The 9,104-nt window shown below is 43.0% G+C and overlaps 1 protein-coding gene across 2 annotated transcripts in view; it reads left to right on the top strand.

Moving 5' to 3' along the window:
- The first annotated feature begins 2,189 nt into the window (after nucleotides 1–2,189).
- The window catches only part of LOC119212506 (disintegrin and metalloproteinase domain-containing protein 12-like), a 61,812-nt gene continuing 54,897 nt past the window's right edge, over nucleotides 2,190–9,104 (top strand). For both annotated transcript variants that reach the window (XM_037462961.2, XM_037462959.2), the window contains exon 1: nucleotides 2,190–2,659. In XM_037462961.2, coding sequence (XP_037318858.2) covers nucleotides 2,572–2,659 — 88 coding nt within the window. In that variant the 5' untranslated portion in view covers nucleotides 2,190–2,571. The remainder of the gene's footprint in view (nucleotides 2,660–9,104) is intronic.

The raw sequence follows: 9,104 nt of genomic DNA, 5'->3' as shown, positions 1-9,104 counted from the left end.
CACAGCGCCGATCTGTTGAATGGAGCTTTTGTCCTTGTCTTTGTCTCATCGTGGACGGTGGCCCGCCATTGCAGATTTTGGATTTTCCCGGATCCAGATCCGTGCTCAACAAAATGACATAAATCTGAAGTGAGATGTGGGAATGTATACATATATTTTAAATAACACACAACAGAGCAGATGTTCTTCATTATTCCTAATTGTTATTTTGCTCATTAGCCTCTAAGTTGGAGTTACTTCATAGTCCAGCTGTTTCATCCATCTAAATTTGCACAGATGTCTTGGAGAAGAGAGATGTCTGTTTTTTGTAAACCTTTTTCCTTTTCAGTGCACATGTACGCGTGGGTATTTTTGGATGACAGGATGTCATTATTGATGGATCATAATTGTGTCTGTCTTTCTAAAATGGATAACTGGGAACCATGACTGCTGCTTGAAGAAGGTGATTTTCAGAGGGTTTCACAGTTGATACAATTATTTAGCTTTGAGTATTTTCTATGGGAATTCCATCCTGTGTATTTTGTGTTTGAGTTATGTTTACATGTGTTTACATCTGTTGTTCAGTTTTCTTCCAATGTGACCATAAAATGTTTGTCTTCAAGCCCTGGTGAAAGTTTTTTTTCCACCAAAACTGCACGAACACAAAAATGGAGACTACGATGGAATAATTTCCAAGAAGTCCTGATTTATCATTGTGTTATCTGTCCCTCGCACACCTACACAAATTCATATTTTACTGCCTACTCCTCTCTGCGACTTATCTTCCTTCAAGCATCCTGGTTCTTAAAAAGAGCAGAAAAACAGCTTTGTAAAGTTCCAGTGGAATCAGCATGCAGAAACATACTCCTCAGTGGTGTTTTATTTCCTTTCATATTTGAACCTAAAAAGAGACCTTAGAGGAATCATGGTTTTATGACACTGGGCTTCACCCTAAAGTTCTCATTTCAAGCGATGTTAGGCAACAATTCGATATGCTACTGGGACTTTACCTGAAGTCTTCATTCTATGAGCACACTGCTCTTACCAGGAAACTATCGTACATGCACTATCCTTTTCTTCTTTCTTTGTTTCTGGGGAAACAGCTTTCAGGAACGCGGCCTGCAGGTGGACACCTGCCTGTTTTCTGCCTCTTTCCCTCCCTGAGCGGATGGATCATGTGGTGCACTGCGGGGGAGCGCACAATGAATAGACTGAGCCACAGTGTAGTGTTGAATTGGGCCATGTCAAGCACATGTCCATGTACGGTGATCTTCAAATGCTTCTCCTTTGGTGCTGTGATGACAATTTGAGTAGCTGCATATAAGTCTCATGGATACATTGATTCAGATATATTAAGATATTTTCAAGCTCATGGCATGCTTTTCTTTACACAGTGAATAGACTATCATGCAGCATATTATTGTCACGATGAGTCTTGAGTGACCCGAAGCACACGCGAACACACACACGCGCGCGTATCATCACATGCTAAGACATATATATAAGAGATATACTGTATATAGATATATAGAGAACAGGATCAGGACACATGTTACCCAGCTTCCCCATGCATATCTATACAACAATAATTGTTTTTCGTTTGATGGAATTCTATCTGTATTGTGTATGCATTGCATGCACGTATATTAACATCTGTAAATGAGGCATTGGTAGTCTGAAATACAAATGAATTTAGACCTGATGTGGGCTTCTATCGCCAAACCAATTTGAGTCAAGTTGAACAACACATAAAAGAAAGTCCGGAAAAGTTGTTTGCCTACAAAATAAAACACTACCTTATCGCCCTGTTCTTTACACTTTACAATCATTTTAGTGTGTGGGTCTTCTGCAATTTGACAGCAATAATCTTAAATCAAGGAAACAAATAATACATGATTTGCTAACGTATTGTAGCGTGTCTGCTTATCGGCACGGAACGTTACAGTGTGATTAAAAGTGTGATTTGAATTCTTTCTGTCTTTTTCGGTCTTTTCAGTCGTTTTTCGTCACGTACGTTCTTTATTTAAACCGTATTGTAAAACGAAAAGTATCGCAAAAGTCCATTCAAATTCTCTTTTGAGGGCTTTATTTTGCTACCTGTAACAGGATAATGTGCTACTTTACTTCCGCCAGCTTGCTCTCTAAATCGCGGGAGACGCAGGCGCTAGGACCTCGCGGAGAGTTCCATTGAAGCACATGGTACCCGCGCATAAGACAACACTCCTCGCGAGTAATTGCCCCGGAATTGATGCCATTCCAGTGGGCGACTGAGACAGCAGCGGCTTGTGTCGAGTGTTTTGTGAATCTTTTCACAGGTTGCTCCTCATTTACCTAACATTTATTCTTATAGTTTTTTTTTGTTTTTGCGTCAGCTTTGGACTCGGACATCTGTGAATGGGGAAGGCGCACCGGGTTGAATCAGCTGTCCCCGGGATTTCCTAAAGCCCCCCCCTCCCTCATACGCTCGATCGTATTTCAGTCCTTTTTTCTCTTTTTTTGAGGGGGTGGGAGACTTGCGTATCAGCTGTTGTTGGATTGTGTTATGGTTGCGCTGCAGTGAAACAGTTGGACAGCCACGTTCAGCCGGGCATCATGAACCTCTGGTGTCTGAAGTTAGTTCTTTTGACAGCACTTCAGGCTTTATGTATCTCTGTCCCCGTTTTCTCCAGATCTACTGAAGGTAAGAGGTCAACAGGATGTGCAAGTGTCTTGGTTCTGCTTATTATAGGCAAGATCTTTGTGCAGAAGTAGTCCATAGATGTTTTTTGTTTTGTTTTTGCAATTTATATTTTGAATCAAGCCAATATCAAATTTAAACCTTCACCTGTCTGCATGTAGTGCATTTTGCCAACATGTGTCTATTCCCATTTATTCTTCGGTCTCACCTTTTTAGCTGATCATGTTTCTTGAAAGCTTTTGTCTTCCACATCTATAACACATGGCTTGGTAACATCTCCAGAGTCGACCATTCTCTCCTCTAGATCTGTTGTGTGTGAGATGCGGAGCATCCCATTTGAGTTCGCGGTCCTCTCAGAGGAAAGGAGAGGCTCTGTATAATGGATGATGCTAATCTCTGGTACCACTGGTACCTTTGGCGGGCGCTTAAGGCACACTTCAGGTTTTTAGGGCACTTCAATTATGGATGAATTACAGTGTTATTTTGGTGGAAAACATACAATAAAAGTTACATTGTTGACCTGTAAAGCTGTTTATTATGACTATGACAGCCAGTAAGCCACACATGGCAAATGTGTGCTGCTCGACAGAGAGGAGATGTACAAATGTGACGTCAGCGTGTGTTTGGTCCCACTGGTTGCAACTCTTTGGGGCATGGCTCATGAGATCCCAGTCATGAGGAGTTCCCACAAAAAAACACCACATCTGACACGTGATGGGAATGAATTACCAGGAAAAAGGAAAAGGTGTAAAACTGTGATCAAAGCACAAGGGAAGTTGTTGATTTATTCATCAGCAGCTCATCGCCATCAGTAGTTTGCATTGATGGGTTTCGCTCTAGTGGGATCAGACCCTTTTAAAATCATCCTTGGGCTAAGGGCATCATAGGTCGTCTCATCGTGCTTACCAGATTGGCTGGGGGAGAGTCAGGCCTGAGGGCGATGGATATGGAAGCAGGTGGAGCTGAATGAAAGCAGGGGCACAAAAGGCACAAAGGGGGCTCCATTTAAAAGGCAAATCAAATCAATGGTGTGAAATGCAGGGTGATGCTTTTAAACTTTAGTTTAAGTTTAAAGTTTGCATTTTAAAGCAAAATGGGTAGAAATCCCTAGTTCTCTTTTTTCTTTGAAAAACATTTTGGTTTGCTGTCAGAAAGTCAAGGCTGCTAAGGACAGATGGAGCAATTCAGCTCCATGCAACATCGTGTATGCTTTCATGTTGTGTGACACCGTTCTCCTCGCGCTGCCTGCCGGGGATCATTTGTGAGTGATTGCCTCCGATGGTTGACACACTTAGCGTCAGCCCGGTATTTATTAGCCAGCTTTATCCCACTGATCCAGCCGACGTGACTCTTGTCTGCCTCCAGCGCTGCATGCGGCTCGCGTGCTGCGCGCTCACACAAATGAAAGTTGAGCTGAGACTGTGTTTTTTGGACCTTAGTAAAAAAAATTCCCTGAGCAAACAGTGTCGTCCCCAAGAGATACCTCGTGGCCGTGATGTGACCCATCTTGCGTCACGCGCATTTAGGATATTCTGAGTGTCGATGGCATCAGATATTTAAAATGAGCTATTCAGGGTAGTCAATTCTAGGAGGCCGGTGGGAAGAGTTGGCCGATATGCGGTGGTGCTTAAGTAAGATTGATCAACCAGTTGCTGCCGTGCAGTGGGGATGTTTGCTCATATGGCCTAACCCTACATGTGTTGCATTGATTTCTTCAGAGCTGCTTTGGACTCATTTGACACCCCCCCCCCCCCCCCCCCCCCCCTCTCTCCCTCCCTTTCTCCCGCAACAAATGCTTAACACACAGGCTGAAACCCGATGCTGGCTCTGGACTTTCTCATTGGACTTTCACACCCCAGTCGGGTCAGAGTTGAACCCCCCCGAGCGTCTTCTTTCTCTGTCTGGACAGAGTGCCCAGTTGGCTCCGATGTCTCTCTTCAGTGTCAAGTCTATCTGGGTTGGTTCAAGTTCCACCCCATATAGGCCCACTGTACAGGGGGCAGTTCCTGTGGGCTGCTTGAGTCGGAGCATGTGAATAACATATGGGGTTTAATGTGAGGTAGCGCTGTCTCTGGCCACGAGGAGAACTAATAACGACTGGATTCCATTCAGATTAGCAGGTTGAGGTTTTTTTTTCTGTTCTGCGAGCTGGTTCCCTCAACAAATGCAACAGCCTGAGACACTTCTAATGTTAGAAGATTCAAGGATGGGGTTTCTCCTGTGCTTTTTTTTCAGCTATCACAATTAAAAAATGTCACCTCTTAAAGGTTGTTGCATTCATAGCATTCATCCGGAGACGTGTGTCTCTTTTTGGTTTTCACCCACTCAACAAAATATCTCGCTCTTCAGGCATAAAGGCAGAAGAGAAGAAAAGAATGTATGTTTGACTTAACAGTCATTGTGGCTCACAGAGTTTTAACAGACATTACCTTGTGCAAAACAATTTTTAATTAGAAACCGACATTATACATTTGACATTGATCTTGTTTTTTCATTCATTTTGTTTGCTTGAAAATCACATCAGCATTTACACTTGTTACTAACCCTGAAAGCACCGATAATAGAATCAAGAACAGTTATTGCAATTCCAAATGAACAAGCTTTACACTTTAGAAGCCGAGGGGATCGCTCCCCATGCAGATTGATTCATTGTGAACATCCAAGCTTGCAGTCTTCCACTGAGATTTGAAAAGCAAATGTTTTCTTCTCAGATGGCCTTCATCTAGTTTCCATCCGAGCACGCATCATCCACCCAGATCGCGGGTCTCTATTCTTCAATGAGGAAGGCAAGTCAGGGCCAGCTCCTACCTGGGGAGGATTCAGGAAGAGCTCTGCTTTGTCTGCGTCACTCTGAGTTGTCTTTCTCAACCTGGGCAAACTCGCAAAGGATGTTTCAGTGCAGCAGAGCCAGCAGTGCGTCAAATAGTTACAAATAAAGGCAAACATTTCAAGTAGAACATTGACCATTCTAAGATTTGAGTCCTTTTTCCATTATTTTGGGAAAAATTGCACTTGGCAAACTATAAAATCCAGAGCTCAAGCCGATGTCTTGAGGTGACTTAAATGAATAGGATTGGAATATCAAAAACAAGTGTTGCATCAACAAATTAATGCCACTGCGTACTGTACAATGTCTTGAAAATCTGTGATGACACAGCAGCCGACCCTCCTCCCCTCCCCACCCTACTCCCACACACTTTCTCTCTGCCCTTCTGGTGGGGGCTGTAGTCTACCAATGTGAGCCAGGCATGTGCTTCCCGTGAAGTAAATCCATCATAGCGGCCGCATTAACATGCTTTCACACAGCTCTGCTGCAGAAGCTCTGACCTTTAGTTGCTATGGCACACGCGGAGGCTCCAATGCAGCAGGCGCAGCCATCGCAGCGGGGGTCGGGGGGGGGGTTACGGTTTCACCCGCCTGGCGGGCTCAACTGCACTGGTTCTCGGACGACATTAACGTCCCGCTGGGGCCGAGGGGGGGATTCTTTTTGCTGCAGGATCATCTATTTCCCGTAGAGTAATTATGTGCTGACATCATGCCCAACGTGACAGTAAATGGGTTTATTATACACGGTGGGGGTAGGGAGACAGGAAGAGAGGGAACACAAAAGAGCAATTTGCCAGTAGAGGGAGCCCAGTGTTAAACGGCTTGATTATGACCCCGACAACGCTCGAAGAGAAATAAACCGCCTACAAATCCAAACCATTAACAGCTCTCAGAGCTGTGACTTTTGACACACTGCTACACCATTAGATTTAATTTAAGGAGACCCTCTCTCCACTTTGTGCAGAATCCCATTACCATGATGTCAACTACAGGGTTTTACTACTGCACCCCTCAAGGTGTTGACATAATGTCCCGCCAATGGTTCAAATGTTTACTGTGGAGTCAAGCCAAGATTAGCAGGCACTTTTCCCCTTTTCTCTGTAATCCCCGTGAACCCTGCTCTGTGAAGAAGGAGCAAGGTGAAGATTGGTTGACAAGTGATCAACAGAACATGGAGTCTTGCTTCCTCAATGTGAGGATCGGCTGCTCCTTTCATTTCTCAGTTTGATCTTATCTAGGGCTTTGAGTAATAGTTATTTTCAACAACAAATCATTTGTGTATTTTTAGTCTTTCAAATGTCACATACTTGTGATAAATGCGAATCCCCAGAGACCAAAGAGACATCCTGAAATTGCTTGTTTTGATGGATCTGCAGTCCCAAAGAGATTATTTTTATAATCACAAAAAAGTAGCAAATGCTCCAATTTAAGACATGAAAACAGGTGAATTTTTCACATTTGTTTCATATTTAGTTCTTGATAAATCCAGTATAAACCTACTTACCAATTTCTATTTTAAAAAAGTGGGTTCTGCACTAATAAATTGAAATTGAGTATGTTTGGTTGGGACTGTTGGTTAATCAAAACAAGCAATTGGAATACATCTGAACCCGAGAAGGGCATTTTCACAAGTTTATAAATAAGGGATCCATAATTTCTCCATCAAGAATGATAATTATGGTTCATCACATGCCTAAAAAGATGTTGAATGTGAGAAAGAAACAAGGCAAGCCAGTGGAGTTCATTGCTTTTATCTCTGATGTCATTTGTGAAAGACCTTCTGCCTACTCCCAATCACCATTCTGTTTGAATTAGCATAATCTGCCCACATTGATGGGGGATACATTTAATTTGTAGTATAGCTGTCAATCATCCATTATAAAAGGAACAATAGTAGCAATAAACAAAATCAACTGCCCCCCCCCCATGGGCTGAACCAACCTTTGGCTCAGAATATTTTGCTGGATCAAATCCCCAATCCAGTCAGGGCTCTGATTAAAGACATCAAATCCATACAAGACACGCTCGTGATGCAGAGAAAGTGATCATGGTATTTGATTTGCTTTATCAGGAGCACATTTTCATATGGAACGCGTTACAGGGAACTTTTTAACCTTTTTTTTGTCTTCATTGTGTCATACCTTGAGTCGAATCTGGCCAATTTAAACTCACCACTCTTCCCTAATTAGTTCCACATGCTCTTATTTCAAGCCCATTTCCTTCCAAACATTGTCCACCCATGTCAAACGATGCTGGAATCACGTCTCCCCCGCATTTCTTTCCCTACCATTCAAAAGAGTGTCATTCAAGCTGCCAAAGGCATTGTTTTTCGTTTTTTAAATCGTACATTCTCAAGATCCGAGAGAATTGCTCTCAACGTGACTTTGGAGTGTGTCCTTGTGTGCTTTTCCTTCGCCAGCCATAACACAAAGGGGGATTGTGATTAGGGGTGCTCTTTATTGCTGTGTCTATGCATGTGCAGTCTGTATCCCATCTCAGTGAGAACCCTGTGCACATGTAGGGGGGCACGGCCTCATCAAGTGTGCAGACAGCCGGCCGTTTGGGTTGGAAAAGCAAAGATTGTTATGAATATATTATGTCATGGCTGACTGTCAAGGAGCGAGTTGCAAGTTGGTTGCAATGGAAGCAGGCTCTTGGGTTTAATAAAGCCGAACAGTTGTTGGTTTGTTTCGGTGAGGGGGGGCAGAGAGGGGCTGGAGTTGTGAAAGAGCAATAAGAAAGAACGTCTTGACATCTGCAAAGAACTAAAAGGAAGGTCATCATATGTTCCCTGGGACCAGCAGGCTGTGGAGAATGCACTCATTTGGGGGTGCTGCTGGGATAGATTCACTGTGAAATATCATTAGGAACGGTTGAGTGGCCCAGCAAACACTGATCGAGTTTACAAGACCAGCTATTGAAGTTGAAACAGACCCCAAATTTGGTTAAAAAGTGTTGTGTTGTCTAATAACATCTCAATTGTTCTTCCAGATAATTTAGCCTTTTTGTGTCTCCAACGTAACGCAAGAAGTACCCTGCGTTTTTAAAAGGGTCACAATCCGAGATGCCAATCACTGACCTAGACGCCAAGTTACTTACCCTTTGGCTTATGACCCCTCATGGCCGAGACATCCCTCCCCCCGCTTCATAAGTTCCATGCGTCTGCGAGGAGTTCAAACAAAGTTGTTCCTTTTATCATTTTAGTAGTTTTTAGTTGTGAAAAGCTGTATTTACTAAGAAGGAAAAGAGTGAACAAAACAGAGACTATATCTAATAAGTGGACGAATCACCAAGACTTTACCCGTTGGTTTGTGGACTCTTGAGTTTGGCATTTGGGGCGGTCGCCATCTTGTTTTCTTGCTAACAGATGTGACATAAGGAACAAGTAAGGTAGACATGACCTGTAGAACAGTTTTATTGTCTATTTCCAATGAAAGCATCATTTACTCAAATGAAGATGTCTCTCTGTAGTTAAGAAGACTTTAAGGCACATTCACACTGGCTTCACTTTTTTGGACCCGGAAGTTACCACCTGAATGAAAGCAGTTGATGGGCCATGTAAGATCTCCCTTCTCATATAAAGTATATCACAACTTTGAGTGAAAAAATCTTGTCGTGTTTG

Source organism: Pungitius pungitius, chromosome 21, assembly GCF_949316345.1.
Source record: "Pungitius pungitius chromosome 21, fPunPun2.1, whole genome shotgun sequence".
NCBI lineage: Eukaryota > Metazoa > Chordata > Actinopteri > Perciformes > Gasterosteidae > Pungitius > Pungitius pungitius.
Note: the sequence above shows the minus strand (reverse complement) of the source record. Positions and strands in the feature narration are given on the sequence as shown.